This window comes from Populus alba, chromosome 12 (assembly GCF_005239225.2).
Source record: "Populus alba chromosome 12, ASM523922v2, whole genome shotgun sequence".
Classification (NCBI taxonomy): domain Eukaryota; kingdom Viridiplantae; phylum Streptophyta; class Magnoliopsida; order Malpighiales; family Salicaceae; genus Populus; species Populus alba.
Genome location: NC_133295.1, coordinates 14,626,670 through 14,646,313, shown reverse-complemented (window position 1 = coordinate 14,646,313; position 19,644 = coordinate 14,626,670). Strand labels below are relative to the sequence as shown.

At 34.5% G+C, this 19,644-nt stretch overlaps 4 protein-coding genes across 4 annotated transcripts; 1 reads left to right on the top strand and 3 right to left on the bottom strand.

The window, feature by feature from the left end:
* Positions 1-839: 839 nt before the first annotated feature.
* LOC118060554 (L-idonate 5-dehydrogenase) lies at positions 840-3,163 on the bottom strand. The gene is made up of 6 exons (XM_035073784.2): positions 2,747-3,163; positions 2,537-2,604; positions 1,902-2,138; positions 1,510-1,800; positions 1,253-1,440; positions 840-1,175 (listed from the first exon to the last, which is right to left on the bottom strand). Exons 1-6 carry the CDS (start codon positions 2,880-2,882, stop codon positions 983-985), a joined length of 1,113 nt encoding a protein of 370 aa, XP_034929675.1. The 5' UTR covers positions 2,883-3,163; the 3' UTR covers positions 840-982.
* Positions 3,164-3,465: 302 nt separating this feature from the next.
* LOC118060555 (sorbitol dehydrogenase) lies at positions 3,466-6,628 on the top strand. Its single transcript, XM_035073785.2, has 6 exons — positions 3,466-3,755; positions 3,945-4,012; positions 4,396-4,632; positions 5,129-5,419; positions 5,734-5,921; positions 6,157-6,628. The coding sequence occupies exons 1-6, from the start codon at positions 3,638-3,640 to the stop codon at positions 6,347-6,349; spliced, it is 1,095 nt and encodes a 364-aa protein (XP_034929676.1). The 5' UTR covers positions 3,466-3,637; the 3' UTR covers positions 6,350-6,628.
* Positions 6,629-7,760: 1,132 nt separating this feature from the next.
* On the bottom strand, positions 7,761-11,920 carry LOC118060552 (zinc finger CCCH domain-containing protein 48). Its single transcript, XM_035073783.2, has 9 exons — positions 11,208-11,920; positions 11,031-11,126; positions 10,607-10,696; positions 10,384-10,485; positions 9,982-10,128; positions 9,708-9,827; positions 9,560-9,619; positions 8,505-8,602; positions 7,761-8,373 (listed from the first exon to the last, which is right to left on the bottom strand). Exons 1-9 carry the CDS (start codon positions 11,703-11,705, stop codon positions 8,232-8,234), a joined length of 1,353 nt encoding a protein of 450 aa, XP_034929674.1. The 5' UTR covers positions 11,706-11,920; the 3' UTR covers positions 7,761-8,231.
* Positions 11,921-17,476: 5,556 nt separating this feature from the next.
* On the bottom strand, positions 17,477-19,442 carry LOC118060706 (uncharacterized). The gene is made up of 2 exons (XM_035073968.2): positions 19,293-19,442; positions 17,477-18,190 (listed from the first exon to the last, which is right to left on the bottom strand). Exon 2 carries the CDS (start codon positions 18,148-18,150, stop codon positions 17,683-17,685), a length of 468 nt encoding a protein of 155 aa, XP_034929859.1. The 5' UTR covers positions 18,151-18,190; positions 19,293-19,442; the 3' UTR covers positions 17,477-17,682.
* Between the last annotated feature and the right edge of the window lie 202 nt (positions 19,443-19,644).

Sequence of the window (19,644 nt, the reverse complement as noted above, 5' to 3'; positions counted from 1 at the left end):
TTAAAAATAAATTTTAAAAAATAAAAATAAAAATATTATTTTAATATATTTTCAGATAAAAAATCCTTTAAAAAAATCTCTTCAACACTCTCAAGCACCTCTGCAAAAGTTTTCAAAGCTTTTGCACTCACTTTAAATCTGTAGAGATTGCAATTATACCTGTCTTCTACCTCTATTTATCCGAATGGAGCTGGATATAAAGTTCCTTCTTCCTTCACGAGGTGGAGGTGAAAGAAGATAAAAATACCTGACTTTTTCGAATACGAAGGAGGATAACTCCTTCTTTAAGATCATGGATCTCCGTACCCAATTATATATATAGACACACACTAAAGGCGGAGAGGAGCATCCTCTATCTCCATGGACCTCTATTGTCATCTCCTCTATAGTGCATGCCTTTAGCAACTCATCATCATCAAAAGTACACCTGTTGCTGTTATTTTTGCTCTGAAGTATCCTCAGAGACTCTGCTATGCATCCATTGAATTGCTCATTTAAAAATACAGACCCGGTTATCTTCTCTTCAGATTGTGATTCAACAGGAGCTTGCTTTTCGAAATTCTGTGAATGCTGTTGAAGCTTTTCCATCATCAAATGGAGCAATTCTTGCAGATAGTGCTAGCTCCAAGCAGGAGTTATCACCCCCTGCAGACTTTAAGGAAGTGTCCTTCCCTAAAGTGCACATTCATGGCAGACTCGATTACAGTCTCTGATTCACTGCTGTCATCTAAGAGTGACTAATCTACAATTTTATGTGGCAACCCCCATGTTCTTCCTTTCCACACATGACCTTGTGGCTCATCAGGAATAATAAGTAAAGAAAACCTAAAGAGGAAAAAGAGAGCAAATTTTCCAGTGCCTTATTTATTAGCTTACACATACTTAGATTAGCTTTCTGCAAATGGATAAAAAATCCAATAGAGAAAGCTTAGAATATGTTCTTCTTTACTGGCTATACAAATGGATACCTTAGCTATAATCCTTACAGGTTAAACATGACCTTAATGGCATTGCCACCACCAGCACTAGTCTCAAAGGCTTGTTCTACCTCCTCTTGTGAGAACCTAAATCTGTGAGTTATCAAAGGCTTAACATCAATCTTGCCGGTTTTCAAGAATTCAATACAGAGCGGCCATGTGTTCCTGTACCGGAATATGCCAATGACATCCACCTCCCTACAACAAAAACACCCTCCTATCATCAGGACATACAAATTTAATGTCTTGTTCCTTGGCAATAAGAGATTGCTTACCTTGCAGCTGATGGGGTAAGAGGGACAGTCATCTCGGTCAGGGCCAAGCCAATAAGGCAAACTTTACCACCTGATTGAGTGGCATTCAGGGCTGTAGTCATGGTTTTGTTGTATCCAACACAATCAAAGCTCACATCAATTCCTGAACCCATAGCATTTTGTATCTTTATTACCTCTTCATCTACATCCTGTAAAATCACTTGCGCATTAGACCATAACACAATTTCTCAAATTCCTGACTGTTCAGCATTTGTAACCTGAATGTTTGTTGATACATGAATGATCTCATCTGCACCAAGATTCTTTGCAATGGATAAGCGGCGATCATCAACGTCAACAATCACCACTCTAGGGGCGCCAAATGCACGAGAAACAAGCAAAGTGATGAGGCCTATTGGTCCTGCTCCCATGATCAATACATTTGTCTCAGGACCAATTTGTGCACGGCGACAGGCATGGACACCGACACTGAGGGGCTCACACATAGCTCCTTCCTCCAGGCTCACATTGTCTGGTAGTTTGAAACAAAGATTCGCAGGATGCACTACCTGGTATCATAAAACAAAATTCATGTTTCTTATCACCAGTAGTGCCTCAAGACAACAATGGCATGTGTTGCATAAAACTCCTTCCACAACAATTTGATCACCTTGTTAGCTAGAGAGCCATTGGTTGGTGGAGAACCAAAGAACTTCATCTCTGGACATAAATTGTAGCGACCTTCTTTGCAAAGATTGCATCTTCGGCAACTGATTCCAGGTTCCAATGCTACTCGATCACCAACAGCTAGAGACTTCACTTCACTCCCAACTTCTTCTATGATCCCGGCACATTCATGTCCTATAACCATTGGCTTCTTGACAACAAAGCTTGCACATCTCATTGTCTTGTGATCATGAAAACAGTATTCACGTATAACATTTAGGACATGATCAGTAGCTAACAAGAGCCAATACAGCAGGATTACATTGTTAAAAAGGCAAGAACTAAGGACAGGCCTAATATCAGTCCCCCAACTATATATAGTTTACCAATTGAGTCTCTCAACTACCAATTTATCTATTACTGTTAAATCAATTAGAAAATGATCTGGCAGATCATAGCCACTGGTTTTGGAAACAGGATCTACTCTGCACTATTTTGTGTTTAAAGATATTGCTAGATTCCATGATTAAAAAAAAAAAAAAAGGAGGGACTCAATTGATAACATTAGTAGTCAGGGATTCTATCAAGAAATTATATATTGTTGGGGTACTGATATGAGGTTTAAGACTGGATTTTCACCTTGAAGTGATGAACATCACTTCCACAAATACCAAGTGCTTTGATCCTTACTTTAACATCAAGAGAACCTATAAAATTTCATCATTAGATATATTAAACATTCAGTTTCTTTAACAGTTTCTAATAGAAGATTGAAATTAAGTTAAATGAGAAGCAATTATAATGTTTTTGACTCAGAATTTTATGATCTAAAAGGAGACTAGACCTTACCAAGAGGAGGAAGATGGTAAGGCTGAATCTTTAGGGTTTTGATCCCAAGAAGCCAAGCAGCCTTGTTCTCTACTTCTTCTTCTTCTTGTTTGCATGCCATAACATCAGCACCACCACCACCACCACCATGTGCCATCTCTCACTTTCTTTCTGTTCTTCACTGTTTTTTATCGAATGGGATTCTTAATTGTATCCTCTTCCTTGAGAAGAAGATCGAAAATGGCATCCTTTTGTATAGAAGAGAATCTTGTCTAATCCAAAAACCTCCACTTTCATTTTGTACTGTAAGCTAGTGTCGCTTCCTACCAGCCCTGTATTGTTCATTGTCTTTTACTGAAAAGTCCATTCTTTATTTGACTGCGAAATGCTAATGACCTACCAATCCTTCTCTGCTCCATTGGCTTTGGCTTCTACTGAAAGTGATCGATCTTTAGCTTTTGTTTGTAACCTGTAACTTCATGTCCTATACTGTGGCAATGGCACCAAAGTCTCAATTAGTGGCAAATGAAAGAAAGCAAACTTGATGTTGAAAATGCATTAGGTTCCTTGCATAGTTAAATAGAATATATATATATATATATATATATAAAATCAGGATAAAATCAATAGCCGAGAGTAATGGAATGGATATGGACAATGAGATATGGATGCCAAAGGTGATAGGAAAATAAATAAGCAGAATATGACCGACAGAATCACTTAAGGTGCTTGTTGTCCAACCCTTATCTCTCCTAGTCATCATATCTTTTCTTTTCTTTTTTTCCTTTCCTTATATTTACATCTTTCATGGCCTTGTGAATACAGAATCCTAGTGCTTGTTGATCTCACACTCTAAAGCTTTTGACTTGTAACAGTCTGTTTGTGTCGGCGTTCAAAGAGGATATAGCAAACATGGGCAAAGGAGGGATGTCACATGGGGAAACCAAAGATGGAGAAGAGGAGAACATGGCCGCTTGGCTTCTTGGTGTCAATACTCTCAAGATTCAGCCTTTCAAGCTCCCTTGTCTTGGTACTTATCCAATCTCTCTCTTTCTGCATCATCTTCCAGTCCCAATTATTAACCAATATTCTTGTTCATGATGTTGTCTGAATATGATATTGTTTGTTGACAAATCTATATATATAAATCTCTATTGAGTGCCCTTTGCTCAATTTGATTTACTGTGTGATTGGTCTGTTTGTTTTCTGTCATTTTTAGGACCCCATGATGTTAGAGTAAGAATGAAAGCTGTTGGTATTTGTGGAAGTGATGTTCACTATCTTAAGGTATGGCTCAACTTCTCATCAATTGCCTATGCTATCCATGCCATTGATTATTGTGATTTGTGTTCTGTATATTATCTACTCATTGGCTAATTCAGTCGACTCTTGATGGGTAGCTGGGATTATGTAAAAAATGAGCCAAAAATCAGTATTTGAGGCATTCATGCATATAGTCGAATTCGTAAAGTCTAGGTTCTGTATTCAAGTAATAATCACGGTGCACATTAATAAGTTAGTTCGTTGTTTCCGTGCAAGCAGATGGGGAATTAGTGAGTTTAGATCGAGGTGAAAATGAAGTAAAATGAAAATTGTTTATACCAACTACTGGGGTTTCTCTCTTTTGATGTTGGTGTCTGACGAGTATATTTTTCGGTCATTCTTTTCAGACCATGAAGTGTGCACATTTTGTAGTGAAAGAGCCAATGGTCATTGGGCATGAGTGTGCTGGGATCATAGAGGAGGTTGGAAGTGAGATTAAGAGTCTTGTGCCTGGAGACCGTGTGGCATTGGAACCCGGGATTAGTTGCTGGCGATGCAACCTTTGCAAAGAAGGTCGATACAATCTATGCCCTGATATGAAGTTCTTTGCAACTCCACCGGTTCACGGGTCTCTTGCCAATCAGGTAACAAATATGCTGCATTTTACACTTTAAGTCTGTGTGATCCTATGATAAGAACTACGGTGGTGTAATCATGCATAATTTTTATGGCCTTGCTTGCACAAGGGATCTTTTTATGCTTAAAGCATCGATGTACTTGGCCGGTTTTAATTTTCTAGTTAGAGTAGTTCTATGAACATATAATGGAAATATATACCATCATGTTATCAGCTGGACATCCATGTCTGGAGGTTGATGTAACATTCATGTAGTTTAATTTGTACCATTTTGAACATTGAATAATTCACAAGTCTCGTATCACCGAGCCTCATGGAAAGTTTTTGCAACCTGTCATTTCCATAGTAATGCTTCAATGATAGGTTTGAACGACTCCTGTTGCAAATGGTTGAGTCTCTGGAATTGCATATTTTTGACATTGTTTGAAGAAATGAATGAGGTGTAGATGGATTTACCGAGGAAATTGGGATAGCATTGACGATTCTTTCATTCTTGTCAACAGGTGGTGCATCCTGCAGACCTATGTTTTAAACTGCCAGATAATGTCAGCTTGGAGGAAGGGGCAATGTGTGAGCCTTTAAGTGTTGGAGTTCATGCTTGCCGTCGAGCTAATATTGGTCCAGAAACAAATGTGTTGGTCATGGGAGCTGGACCCATAGGACTTGTTACACTGCTAGCAGCTCGTGCTTTTGGAGCACCCAGAATTGTCATTGTGGATGTGGACGAGTACCGTTTATCTGTCGCCAAGGATCTTGGTGCTGATGAAATTGTTAAAGTTTCAACAAATCTTCAGGTTTCTTATACATAAATTTCAATTTTTTCTCATTACACAGTAGAATCTTAACCCATTCACATATCATTATGAATTATGACAAGTTTGTCTCTTGTTAGCATAGAAAGAACTATAGAATAACCCAACAGCCTAAAATCTTCATGAATCGGTTCAGATGGTAAATGGATTGGTAATTCGATAACAGATGTATCCAGCCTGGGGTTGTTTCTGCTTTAAAGACAACCTGAAACGACCCAAATCAAAGTTGTACCCTTTTCATTTCCATTTTAGTCTCGAACTACCAAAAACATTCTCTTCTGATCAAACTTTTACAGGATGTAGATCAAGAAGTGGTATTGATACATCAAGCTATGGGGACCGGAGTGGATGTCACCTTTGATTGTGCAGGCTTTAACAAAACCATGTCAACAGCCCTGAGTGCCACTAGGCCAGGAGGAAAAGTTTGCCTTGTAGGGATGGGTCACAATGAGATGACTGTCCCTCTAACTCCAGCCGCTGCAAGGTAATTGATAGTATTTCCTTTTCTTCTAGTCTTTCGGTTAAGGTTATGGTCATGGAGTGGAATTGTTATAAGATGGATAAATGAAAGCTCTTGGTGCAAAAAAGGAAAGCAAGATAAGAATATCTCACTAAGAATTTACAAATGAACTCTGAGTGTCAATACTATAGGGGTGCCTCATATATCAGTGTTTACATTTATTTAGAATTTCATGTGCTTTGGCTCTTTGCTATTTCAGGGAGGTTGATGTCATCGGTGTCTTCCGCTACAAGAACACATGGCCACTATGCATTGAGTTTTTGAGTAGTGGTAAAATCGACGTAAAACCCCTGATAACTCACAGGTTTGGATTCTCCCAGAAGGAGGTTGAGGAAGCTTTTGAGACCAGTGCTAGCGGCAGTACTGCCATCAAGGTCATGTTTAACCTGTAAAATCAGCTGAGAACTTATCCTTTGAGAATACTAAAAAAATATATAAAGAAGGAAGAGAGCGATGGGAAAACATGCAAAAAGAATCTTGTAAGGGGCTTATATAATAAGTAAACTTGTTCTTCTAAATAATGATGTGATGCCATCAGTACAGTTGTTCTTATTTCTTGTAATGTCTGTATGGTACTTCTATAAGTTTTACATGCAGCTGTAAATTATGAGAATTTCTCTGACAAGAGAAGAGAGACGATTGAAATTGTCGATGATGTTTTTCCATTATCATCTAGGGCGACTACTCTCTCCATTTCCAATCTTTTCGCTAGCTGTTTCATCTGATTTGTTTCTGGAGGAATGTCCTGTATAGCAGCAAATTTCTCCTTTTCCTTCCTTACCTTTTAGCTGTGGTGTAACTGCTACGGAAACAAGAACCATGGCATGAGTTGCACAGCTGTGGCAGTGCACGGCGAAGTACTCCAGGCTGTTGTGTTCGAGTACTACTACAAAAGGTACAAAACTAAATATATATGAAGAAAAATCTTAGCCGTGCCCATCAGGGTAAGCATCCTTGTCACCTTTCAGCAGTTGGTGTTTGGTGATCATCATAAGATCAAGATATTTTACTTAAAGATAGCTTCTTGGTTGATGTTTCAGAGCAAAACAGAAGCTTCCAATATTAATAGTAAGAAATCAAAAAGCAGATCAGAATTACAAGTTGGGATTCTGAATGATCGTTTTTGGCTTGATTTGAGGAATACAGAATGGGTACAGCAATGCCAAGACCAGTAACAGCAGTCGTGAATCATTGAAGCAACTATGAAGCAGCATCTGTACATATTGAAATATTGATGAAGTTGCTTCACTTTTAACAACAATGCATGCTCTCTAGAACTTATAAAAGAAAACTGCGGCAGGAAAACTTCATTGCGTTCTAAATTCTGATGTGTTATTTTAATAACGTGCAAATGACCGGTCTTAGAGTCAAGAAATTTCTCCTGTCACCGATTGTTTGAGTCTGATCAGCATTTATTTAGTCAATAATTATTTCTTTTCGCAGATCAGTCCTGGATCGCCACAAAACCCCAGATAGCTCACTGGTTTGGATTCTCCCACAAGGATGTCGAAGACCCCTTGAAACCAGTGTCCACAGTGGTTTAATCTGTCCAGATTTGTTACAGGCTGAGAAAACTGTTTGAACACTACGGAAACAGAGAACATGTAATTCATTGAAAGTTCATCAATGAGTGCTCCTGCCCTTAATTTTCCACTTCAATTTACAATCCACCCCGCTACAAAGAAGCAAGAAAAATTACACAAGGGACTCGCATGCTCCTGTCAGCTTTCATCACATCTCATACATAGGAATCACCTTTTGAATAATATTATGCTTGCTAATTAGCTCCACCAAATACCAACCTTTGACCATAACTGCCCAACCAAACCTCACACTATGAAAAATAACACCAAAAGTTAAAATAAACCACCAGGTAAAGATATACAAACATGTACAGTATATGTGAGTGGGTGCAGAGAGGGCTGCAACTGAAAATTTGATCATCAGTAACTCCTTTTCTACATTCCTGAAGACATCGTAGAGAAAGTGCACAAGGTAAGGAACTCTTTCCAAATTATTTTGGAACTCAATTGACATACAATGATCGAAACGCAGCAAATGCTATGAACTTCAGTATGACTTGGATATCAGCAACGTGTTTCTTCTTCTATAACTATGGCACTCTATAACAGAAGGAACCCAAAACTAGCAATCTCTTCTTATTTTTTTCCTCCCGCAAACTTACATCACATGAGAACCCAGTAAAAGAAAAGGTTAAAATTAAATTATAGAGAAGGAAAAATGCATGATGACACATAAAAATAGAAGTGGCCATCAAGTTGTGGTAGTTGGTACAGCGACAGAATTCCACACTCTCACTTGACCAGTGCCATCGCCAGTGAAAAATAGGCCCCCAGGACCAGTTTGAATGGCACGGATCTCTTGTTTGGCAAACATTTTGCCCTTTTCCGAGAACCTGAACATGGTAAAAAGCATTAAAATTAAGAACCGCAAGTCTGAACAAAAGCAATATGCAAAGGAACAAAATAGAAGTCGACACACAAAACTAGGATTAACAAAAAGAAAAGGTAATTGCCAAAAACTCACGATGGTAAATCATAGAGGTGGACTGAATTGTCATTACTGGAGCATAGCAAGACTGGCTTGCCTTCCAGATCATGCATCCCACAAAGGGTAAGCAGGCCCTGCAGAAGGTAGGTAGTTAAGTCAATGAACTATCCTCTTTTCCAACAATATGATTTGAAAAGAACTGAATCACTTTTAGAAGGATAAAAAGATCTTTTCATGGCTTCACCATCTTATCATGAACATAAAGGTTTTGATGTTTCTGTAATCAGCATCCATCCCTCATAACCCAAGAGTAATGTGCTTATATAATTCATAAATACTATCTATGTGACAATTTATAAGTACTCTAATAAATCTAGGCCATTATTGAACCTTCCTTGTGAGACCTCACGAAGCTGCACTATACAAACAAACAACCAATGGTTCTGGCACAGAACTTTATTGAGATCTAAGCGATACAGAGTCTTACAGACAACAAAAGAAGCAAGATTGATGACCTCTTATGGACAATGGTATTTCTGTAATTTTCAGATTTGCTGGAAAATGTGATAAAAAGGTTAATTTCTATTTAGTATTCTACCGGTCCTAAAGTAAGGGTTTTCTATTCTAAATAGATTTCTTCTATAGATTAATAAGCCCTTGTTGGACTACGAGTACTAGTATCTCTATATAAATGTTATGTAGTATTTGATATTTTAAAGACGGTTGATGAATAAATTCCAACAATTTGCTGTCAATTGTGTGACTCAATCTCCCTTGTGTGACTCAATCTCCCTTAAGTATGACTCCTAAGAACCGAAACTTAGGTTTTTCTATCCTCTAGGTGTGGCTCCAAGAATCCTATCCCACCCACATACTTTCTCAAATTCCAGCAGAAATCCACAAAAACACAGCCCTAAAATAGCCTCTAAAAGTCAGATTCAGAGCAGTGCCCCTACATTGTTCATACTTTCCCCTACGCTGTCCTGCATCACTAAGTAGACCAAAATGGAATGACCATTTAAATCCACAAAAACATGAAACCACATACTGAAATTCAATGAAAAATAAACAAGTGGAACTGCATAACCTACATGTTCTTCGTTGTGAGTGAATGTTACTTCTAAGTTTCCACTTTCTGTAGCAGCCCACACCTGAAACAAAAAAAAAATGTGAGAACAACTAAATAACCTTATCCCAGTAAAAGGAGAAAGGAGAAGCATAATATTAATATAAGCAAACCTTTATTGTTTGGTCCAAGGAGCATGATAGAAGAAACTGTTCCCAGCATAGTAGTGACATGACCACTGAAGTATGATCTGTCAGCGTCTGTATACATTGCAAAGTTTCAAGGCTCCAGACCTAAGAAAAAGTGCATGATGAAGTAATTGTTAAAAGAAAAGGCAGAAGAAAAGTACATGGAAGAATCAAACCTACTATACTAAGTTCTAACAACCACTGGAGGTCCTGCATTAAAACAAATGATAAAATTCCACATGGCACTAAACCAACTTACTTTTATAGAATGGTCCATAGAGCCAGAGTAGAGTCTATTAGCTCCGACAACTAATGAAACAACGGCCATTTTGTGATCCTTTAATGATACAGCTGGTTCAAAGTTGTAGGTAGCAGCATTGAATTTCCATACCAATATTGACCCATCCTACACCAAAGAAAATTCAGTGGTCAAAGTTATTTCTCAATTCAAAGATGAACAATCCAGCATGCACAAACACCCACCCATACAATGTTAGTCTAGGCATAACTATGTGAGAATATGTATAATGCAAACAGAATCCCTAATAGGATGAACAAGATACTTTCCAACATTAAAAATAATTGTGGACAGTATGTGGTGAGCACATGAGAACCAATAGAACTTTAAGGATAATCCATGCCCAAGAAAGAAAAAGATTACCTGCGTACCAGCAAATAACAAATCATTGCCCACAACCAGAGCATACACTTGTCCAATAGGCCCATTAAGACTTAGGTCAGCGTTAGTTTGTGTATTCCATGCCTGCAAAAGAATTGTGTTAGAGCCATTCCCATGGAGGTAATTTTGTTCTGAACATTGTTATAAATTCGGTTTAGAGTCATAAAAAATGGAAGTCAAGAACAATAAGAGAGGCTTGCCTAACCTTGACAACATTTGGAAGGCCAACAAAAATCCAAGGACCTTCACTAATCATGCAACCAACCTCACCACCAAGATTAACCACTCCCGTACACTGCCAAAACAACAGATGCAAACAACATTCATTTAGCAAGTTTGTCACTAAACATTTAGACGAGCCAAAAAAAAATTATATACTATAAAAAAGAAAATGGTGGAACTTGAAGCAACTCCCCGCTGGTATCTAGCTTTTGAATATCTCAATATAATCATAGTCTTAGCTTTAACAGAAATTGGATAATTGATCCAATACAAACATTAGAAACATCAATTTGAAACACCAGTGCTCCAATCAAAAGCACATCATTAAAATTCAATTACAATCATAACCTTCATGTCTACTAAAAAAATTAACCATATTCAAACTGAAAAACAAGTAAAACTCCAACCTGTCCAGACTGGCAATCCCAAACTCTAACAGTCTCATCTTTACTCCCTGTATACAGCTTATCAGACCCAGATGGTAATGCAATCCCACTAATCACCTGCTCACATCAAAAAGCACAAAATCAATCACCAAATCCAAAACCCACAAAAACTGATTACACAAAAAAAAAAACTCAAACCTTTTGATGCCCTTCAAGTTGAGTCACCAAAGAAAACCGATCACCTAAACTCCAAGAATGCAAATACCTACACTTATCACCAAAACTACAATTCCCTTGTACCCAAAAATTACACACTTTCTCCACATTTACCCTTTTCACCCCTCTAACATCACCTTTATTTCCAAATCGCCCCCAACTATTACTATAATTACTATTACCACCCCTCCTCCCTGAAAACGAGGACGAATCATTTCCCGCAAACCCTCTCTTGGCTCCTCCTCCTCCTCCCCCGTTCACAGACGCATGCGGCGGCGGTGCTGGAAGTTCACGGTGGAGATACGGACATGGGAATCTATTGCACTTTCCAGCTCTCCAGTGATAACAGACCTTCTGATTCTGCTGATACTGATGGTTATGCTGATTTGACGTGTCGTTCACTGATTTTCCGCCTCCTAATCTGTGAAAAACTCGCTTGTTTGTGTTGGTGGTGTTGCCTCCGTTATAGTCCAAATCCATTGATTCAAGATTGGATTTTTCGAATCGCAATCTTCGAATTGAACCTGATCATGAAAAAACCTAACTCAATTGTTCGAATTCGTAGGGAATTTAGGGTTTAATTAGAAACCCTAATTCTGGGGTTCTTGTGAGAGATTTTGATTTGGGGATTCTTTTTTTATTATTATTTTGAAGATGGGAGGAAGCGTGAAGTTCACGATGATGTGGAATTGAATTCTTTTAATGAGGGTATTTATCGTGACGGATCTGTTCCCTGTTGTGTTGGGATATTGACACGTGGTTGATGACGTATGGTGTGGTGTCATAGAGTGGTAGGAATGAGACTGATAGAATACGTTGCAACACATGACAGAAAATCCGATTTGAAAAAGATTTAATTTTGATTTTGGAATACCCATTTTAGAATATCCCAATCTTTGAAGAAAAATTATGGTATTACGTAACACAACAGAGATAAATATAAAAGGGAGAGAAATAAAAATATAAATAGAAAAAAATATTTTTTTATAACAGCTTTTACAATTTTAAAATAAATTTATATATTTTCAAAATAAAAAATAATATTATGTATTGATCTAACTAAATTTGGATAGATATGTAATTGATTCATAATTCTTAATTAAACTCAATTCAAGCTTGATTGAGTTAAAATTAAAAAAAAATTAAAATAATAAAATAATATTATTTTAAATAATAATTATAAACCCAAGTTAACAATATGATTAAATAACTCAGACTATTTTTTAAATAAAATCTCAATCCAAGTACTAGAACTATGATTAAAGATGGATATGAAGATTCATTTGTTGAATGTGGAGGAAACCATGTAACTGTACATAACATGGTAAATACTAGTTCATTCGCCCGCTATGTTTTAGGCTATATTAAAAAAAAAAATCAAACATAAAAAATATATTATGAGCGTAGAGGAATTTTTAGTAATATAATTAAACTTGGATATGAGGGTAAATCTTGAAATTTTTTTGTTCATCTCTTTGCATGGTGTCAATTTCTAATTAAACCGTACTAGAATTAACTCAATATGAATCAATTGATTTTAAGAATTTAAAGATAATTTGAATAACTAATAAAAATATGGTTTAGCTTATAAAAAAAATTAAGATGAAAGCTTTTTTTTTAAAGTATTGAGACGATAATATATTAGATGATTCCAATCACCTGGTAACTTGGTTCATACACTCAAATGGATTTAATAATTTTGTTTTTTTTTTTAAACAACTTTCACTTAAGTATATGATAAAAAATAGATGCTCACATTTTTGATCATCAACCATAAAATAAAAGTTTGTTCGAGATCGTGATTATAAAAACCCTGGTTATAATCTAAGCTAGCCAAAAATAAAAAGAAGATATCTTTATTTTTAATCCAGGGATAAAAAAAAATAGATAAATATACAAAAGGGATGAAATTGAATAAAAACAAATAGCAAGGCATTAATTAATTGAGAAGAAAAGGATAGGGACAAATTGAAGAAAAAAAAACTAAACCAAATGGGATCAATGTTGAAAATTATAAAATTAGGCTGTATAAATGCCCAATTTTCTTCTCTTGGCAACCAATTTTGAAGCTAAGAGAGGGGGGTTAATATTTCTTTCAAATTCCTTCTAAATTCACTCCAAAATGAGATAAATTAAGTGTACTTAGGGAAGTTGAGATATGTTTAGGGATCAAAAAGGATGATTAAGAGATTATAGAGTTATTTTGAAGAGAAGAAAAAATCAAAAGCTAGGGTTTAGGGAGAAGGAGAAGAGAACTTGGGGCTTTCTTGCTTTCCTTCCTTGAAACATTCTCCCATTGAACTAATGGACATATTCTATGTAATTTAATGTTTTGATGAAGAATGCAATTATTTATATGATGTAAAATTCAGGATTTGTGTTGTGGATTATGTAATGATGAAATTTATGGATTGTTGATGATTTTAAACATGTGCTAAGATTAGGTAATTGATTAATTATGATTTTTTTTTTTTTTAAAGGAAGAAACAAACCCTCTCCTTTTAGTGCTCGCTTTCAGCCAAGAGGAAGAAATGGGAAAGAAATTGGAGAAATTTCAACTTATTAAAATTATGCTAAATAGCATGTGTATAAAATGTAAATGGAGAGAAAGAATAAGAAGTATTAAAAAGAAGAAGAAAAAGAAGAAGATCCTTCCATACCCTCTCCATTGGTTTCAACCAAGACTACTAAAAAAAAAAAAAAAAAGAGGCGGGTTGAGCTTTGGCCTTGGCAATAAGGGAAACATGTTTATTTAGGTTTAATTGACATGTTCTAAGAATAATAATAATAATAATAATAATAATAGCAATATAAATAATCAAGAAAAGAAATTGTATCCCTTCCGAACAAGGAATTCGATTAAGCATGTTATGGAATATTAAGTAGGTCGGATTAAGACAACACATGAATTGAATTGTATTAAGTTGTGTTAATTTTAAATTGAAAATTTTATATGGAAAATAAGATTGATTCTTATGGTAAGCGAACAATTAGTGATTCATTAATCTTGGTGATACAAGTTGGGCTACGAAGTTAAACCATCAACAAATGATTTCATCACGCGCACAAGATTGTTAGATAAGTGTTCAATAGCTTGAAGTAATTTATTAGTTTATTTTAATAATTTTATAAAGAATTTCTTTTAGTTTTAATTTTAGCGTAAAATTATGAAATAAAAAGAAAAAAAATAATGTCATGTTCAATGGGCATGTCGAAAGATTATTTCATAGTTAATGGAAATAATACCTTTTTAAATGGGCGTGTTGAAAGATTATTTTCTAGTTAAAAAAATAATACCCTGTTAAATGAGCAAGTCAAATGTTATTTACTGATTAATGGACAAGCTTATAATGTTATTTCTTGATTAATGAAAATGATACTTAGTTAAGGAGTGGCATAGATGTTAACATATTAATGATAAGTTGCTCCATTAAATGATGCAGTGAATGTATTATTCAGCATGAATTAAATGGTCCTAATTTTGTTTGTTAACTATAAAGTGTAAATTTTAATCTTACTTAATGTATATATGTCATACAAATATGTTGTTAGGTATCCCGCATCCTCGAACTACAAAATAGATGCATAGATAGAAGTTTTTTGTTAAATTAATTATGTATTTGAAGGAATTAATATTTTGATGCTATGTAACCTTTTTTGTGTTTAAGAACTTAAATGTTTAAATTATCTTTTGTAAACAATGCAATTAGGGATATTATCCTAAGTTAACATATAGTTTTGTTGTATGCCAAATTAAACATATCTATTTTCTTAAGAAATTGATGCTTGTGGAGAACTAATTAATTTTAAAATGTTGTTCTATGGAATATTATAATGCCTGCTCTACAAAAAAGAAAAAGAAAAAAGAGAAGTCCATATCATGGTTGAGTTGTGAAGTTCAATATGATGGGACTATCATTTTTATTGTTATTTGTAGCTTGAGAAATTCTTTGAGTTGATAAAATGATATTAAAAATATAAAGAAGATTTTGTTAAAATTTTAATATAAAAAAATTACACCGAATAAAATCAACACATGTGTGTATGTGTTTTTATTTTTTGGATTGTTACAGGGATAATCTTATATAAAGCAGGAAAAAACCACTCATTAAGTTTATTTCTCAATCAATCCAACATCGAATGATAAAATTAATTTTTTTTAATTATTATCAATATTAATTAAAAGACTAAATTTCCTTTAAAATCATGATTAAACCATTGAAGTCAGGCTTTAAGAGTGAATTCTTTTTTTATATAAGAAAAATAAACCAAGCTAAGTGTTGTTTTTGCTTTTAAATATATTATAGTGATTTAAATTTGCAAAAAAAAAAGTAAAAAAAATATTATTAACCTCGATCAATTAAAAAATAGTTAATCCAAAAAAATTGAATGAGGGCAAGTATAAAAGGTATCGTAGGAAAAAACAATAAATTTATTATTTCAATCCATAGTAATTGATCCGAATGTATTTTCTAAACTTAAGTTAATATTTTAAATTTACAACTCGTGAAATTAGAGACATGAGTTCAATTAAAAAGTATAATTCTCAACTAATTTAATATTAAAGAATAAAATTTAAAAGGAATCTCCAAATTAAAAAGCTTACCAAAGCCAAAAAAATAAAATTGCGATAAAAAAATGAGAATCAAATATGAAAGAAGAAAAAATAAAGAGAGCGAAATCAGATTCAAAAACTATTTCAAATAAAAATAAATCAAAAAAATAAGGATCGAATGTGACAGCTAAAAAATCAAAAGAGGATGAAATTGAAAACAAAATCAAATTTGAGAAACTAATCAAAATAAAATTAATAGGAATAATAAAAAAAGAAGGGACAAAACCAAAAGAAAAAATAATTTAGAGGGTTGATCTGCAAATTTAAAGGGTTAGTTGTGAATTTCAAGGAGGAAAAAATAAAAGAACGGCGACGACGTGGATCTATCAAGCATGGATCTGTTAACTACACGCGTCATTAATAGAGGAAAATGAGACCAAGACAAATTAAATGATGTGACAGAATAATGGTTTTGACCATTAACATTAGTTTAATGCTCCATTTAAAGACAATGGAATGACTAACATAGACGTGTGCAATGTATGTGTCAATAATTTTTTAATTTATGAAAATACCACATTTTTCTTATAGCTGGAAAAATATTATGAAAACACCATTATGAAAGGAAGAATAGAGTCATAAACCCTTTTAGTCAAGTTTTTTAAAATTTGATTTCAAAGGCAAGAAAGTCATTATATGTAGCAAAAATATAAAATACCAAAAAACACCCTAGACACAATTAAGTGTTTTTTTAATTATAAGGAGAATAAAGTGATTTTTCTGTACAAAATAATAATGAAAAGACCTAGATGTCTTTAAATAATTCTAAAAAAACAAATAAATTAAGGAAAAAGACAATTTTACCCTTTAAAAAGCAGTTTATTGTGATTTTTTTAAAGAAAAAAGTCATCAATTTACTATTTCCATAATAAAAAAGACATGAATAATACCTTTTCCATATTATTTATCTTTTGAGCCGCATTTTATTAATGATAGTGCGTTGTTGATGTTCAAAATCTTCACCATCCCTGGCCTTTTTTCCTTGATTTCTTATTTCAAGCCGAAACCATTTTTTGTTAATATGTTTGTTTAGGTAAAACTCCCAAGGTTAATTTATTTGGTGTAAATTAGGGTTATAATCCATTTGTTTATGCAGTCAACCGTGGCACAAACATACACACAATTAATGGTGGTAGACATCTATGCACCCTCTCTTTTATCTTTTGAAAGTCTCTCCATTAACTTTTATCGATCCTTCCATCAATTGTCCTTACCAATATAGTTAAATAACTTGTGATATTATAGAAAACAAATGTTTTATTTTTTACAGATACACCTATTTAGATTCACTCAACTGGTATCTGTCATTTAATTTAAATTGCTTGATTAATTTTGATCAAATTTAAAAGTTAGAAGTTAGTGTAGTTGTGATTGCTTTTTAAAATACTTTTCATGTTGAAATATATTAATATAATATTTTTTAAAAAAAATTATTTTTGAAATCAACGCAAGTTTATAAACAAATTGAAAAAAATTAAATTTACAACTTGTAAAATATAAAAAATTAAATTAGATATAATTATGGATCCAAATTCCAGCCAAGTATATGCATGTACACTCCTAAACATTCACATATGATATTAAGACAAAATTAGTAGAAGGACCTTTAAAATACAAAAGAAAGAATACAGGGACGTAAAGAAAGAATGCAGGGACGTCCCACACCATTAACCCATATGAATTACATATTTACGAGGAAAAAATGTGAGTATCTGCGTTCTGAAAAGTAAATAATAAATCAAGCTTATAAGCATAATTAACAACTACTGTAACTCAAAGTAAGCTTTACAGAACCAAAATGTCTCCAAAAGACGAGTGACTCAAATGGTTTTGTCGGCATAATTAACTAGCAAGCTTGAAAGCATCAATGAAGAGGCCATAAGTGAATCCCATCTTGAAATTGTTGAGAAGAGCAATGGGGAAGGTTACCTTCGGCCGGCTGTAGTAAAACCTGGTCACATACTCCGTTAATAAAACACATACCACAGCAGCGATCACATCATTTACTCCTAATGCTCCAAATGACAGAGAAATTGTTTGTGCCACATAAAAGCCACCTAACAAGGAAATTCCCCCAAAGAGAGCCCTCCTTGATGGCCTGCGAAAATAGTTCCTCGAGAGCTCAGGAATGGTTCTGATGATATCAATTAGCCTTCGAGGCCCTTCATTCTCTTGCACAGCTCGGATCCTGAGGAGGCCGGTTGAGGATCTGAAAACAGAAGTTCCATATTTTATACCGGAAACTCTTCTCCGAGGAGCAAACCCCAATTTGATGGGGAATGTAGTGATCAAACTCACAGACTGTGCCATTATATAGTATGTTGTTGAATTGTCAATCAGAATACATATCCTGGAAAGTAAAAAGCAGAAACAGTTTGCCAGTGAGGCCTTGAAATGTATGAGATCTTTCCAGCAAAGGAAAACAAACAAACACATGCAAAAATAGAGAGGTGCAGTCATTCCTTACCCTCTTTGTTGAGGGAAAAAGTGGGAACATAAAAACTTTCGAGGGGAAAAAAATGTCTTGTTGGATCAAAACTAGGGAAAAATAGAAAACAGGATTCGGGTCCTTCTGATGTCATATCCACTAACTGGACTAAGTAAGAATTGACTTACTATCAAGATTGAATTGAAAGTCTTAAGTAGGTGATGATTCTAATCTTAAAGTCGTCCACGCTGCAGAATACAAAAGCTTGAAGATGGGTTTGAAGGAGGTGGTTTCAAGTATGTGATGTGATCATGAATGATTATTTTGCTTTAAGTTATGGATTTTCAAGAGATTCCTCATTCTCTGTGAATCTCTTTGAAAATATGGGGCTTTGTTCATGCTGAGAATGCCACCAGAGAACAAAAACGTCTTGGTGGATTTACTTTTCAAAACCAATTATGTCCAAACGTTAGATAGTCTTATAATCAATATTGATGGCATTTGTCTTGTAGAAGAGTGGTTCTGTCACTAAGAACTAGACACTGTGCTCATAAAATCCTAAAGCATTGCCATCAAATCCTGCTCCAATTTGATAGAAAAATTCTAAGCACCCATATCCCAATAAAATTCTAAACCACAGATCTAATTTTAGTTTAAATGGAATTTGGCGCATAAACACAAAAGAAATCACTAAAAAAAAAAACACAAACAATAAGCAATTAAAGCATCTATAAGACAATCACTAAACTAATCCCAATCATTCTATTCAATAGCTAAGACTTAAAGGAAAAATTGCTGAATCAAAATTTCTTTTCTCCTTCCACCGTTTTCTCAAAAACCAAACACAAAAGAAGAGTTTAAAGACAGCATAACAAAAAAGAATCCAAACTAAAAAAGGGAAAGAACCCATGTAGTAGAATCATTGCACAAGCTTAAAAACCAGAACTTGAGGAATAAGAGGTACCAAACTTGAGAAAAGAATCAAACTTTACGATAAAGAGAGAGAATACAGAAATGGGTTTACCTAAAAATCCAAGACCAGAGGCTTTACAAGCTCCATTACTGCGTTTCTCTGTTCACCAGTGGTATCAAATTGGCTGACGAGTGTGGGAGAGACATGAGTAGCCAATATGGTAAATCTCATATCAATCCCGTAAATCTAAGATAATTATGACTTTAGTCCTCGTACAAACGATTTTCTGAATTAGATCCTAACATATGATGCATGTCAATGGCTTTTGAGCTCCTAAGTAATAGGGATAATAGTTTCACCTGATTTGGTAAGCACCCGATGTCATATCATTTATCTAGTTTACTGCAACTAGCCTTCGCACAGTTTTTTTTTTTTTTTTGTTAAAAATCTAAGTTCTCAATTC